The following is a 1,034-nucleotide window of genomic DNA, read 5'->3' as shown; positions in this document are numbered from 1 at the left end:
AAACTCCAAAAATAACTGTAAAACTAAAGTTAATAAGTTAGTGTTACGTAATGTTGAAAAAAAGTGTTGAAAAAAGGGACAAAAACTTAAGAAAAAGTTAAAAACAACGATTAAAAGCATCAACAAAAGTGTTGATTTTAAATTTTGATGGGAAGACAACACAAGGGTTAATACCAATAACAGCTTTAAAATGTCTCCCATTACTGGTATAGTCTCTTCACTATGTACTAAAAATGGTGCCTGCTAATAATTTGAGATTTTTAGTTTTGAACCGTATCCTCCTGCCTTATTTGTCTGTAGGTACAACACATATTGACTATCAGAGGTGCTGGAGAAAGGTGAAACGCCGTCTCTTTAGGAAGAAAGTTACGACCACCTGTGAAAAATTTACACAATCTTTATCCTCCAGCCAAGGTGAGTGAACGCTTTCTTATTCAGGGTGCACACGGCGGGCCCTGTAGGGTCAAAAAATACAATTATACAATTTCATTTTGTCTAGTTCGGATTTGAATTCAACTGGACTACCAACACAATCCAGCCTGAGCTTCGTTGTCATTTGCCTGCAGGACACAACGTGACCAAGATGCCCATTAAGGTCAATGTGATTGGAGGAGATGCGTCCTTTATTGGCGCTCTGTCTCTCCTGGATCTGGAAAACCCAGAGGCTAACGGAGAGATCTACGACAACTGGGCCTCGTCTGTCAAAGACTTCCCTGAAGTCATAGACCAGAAGGTATGCCGGTCAGCTGGTTGGATCTTAGCGTTTGATTGGTTGATGTACAGCTTTGTTTAGATGTTGTTGAGGTTCATTTTACTTATTTTTGCTTTCTACAAATGTGGATGTAGTTTTTCCATCCATCATCCAAAATAAGCAATTGCTATGCCCTCCCCCCACCGCCCCTTAGTTGCTGTTGTTCATCTTTAACATGGCAGGTTTGCAGTCCACAGTGGTGACAGTGTTATACTTACCATTGTTTTGAAACAATTCAATTCAATTTTACTTATAGTATCAATTCATAACAAGCGTTATCTCA

General features: G+C 39.1%; 1 protein-coding gene across 1 annotated transcript in view; it reads left to right on the top strand.

Annotated features, from left to right (window-relative positions):
• The window catches only part of c7b (complement component 7b), a 21,978-nt gene that overhangs the window by 10,641 nt on the left and 10,303 nt on the right, over nucleotides 1–1,034 (top strand). The window contains exons 9-10 of the mRNA XM_032539397.1: nucleotides 301–414; nucleotides 567–733. Coding sequence (XP_032395288.1) covers nucleotides 301–414; nucleotides 567–733 — 281 coding nt within the window. The remainder of the gene's footprint in view (nucleotides 1–300; nucleotides 415–566; nucleotides 734–1,034) is intronic.

The sequence above is a fragment of the Etheostoma spectabile genome, chromosome 16, assembly GCF_008692095.1.
Source record: "Etheostoma spectabile isolate EspeVRDwgs_2016 chromosome 16, UIUC_Espe_1.0, whole genome shotgun sequence".
NCBI lineage: Eukaryota > Metazoa > Chordata > Actinopteri > Perciformes > Percidae > Etheostoma > Etheostoma spectabile.
This window is presented reverse-complemented; position numbering and strand designations above follow the sequence as displayed.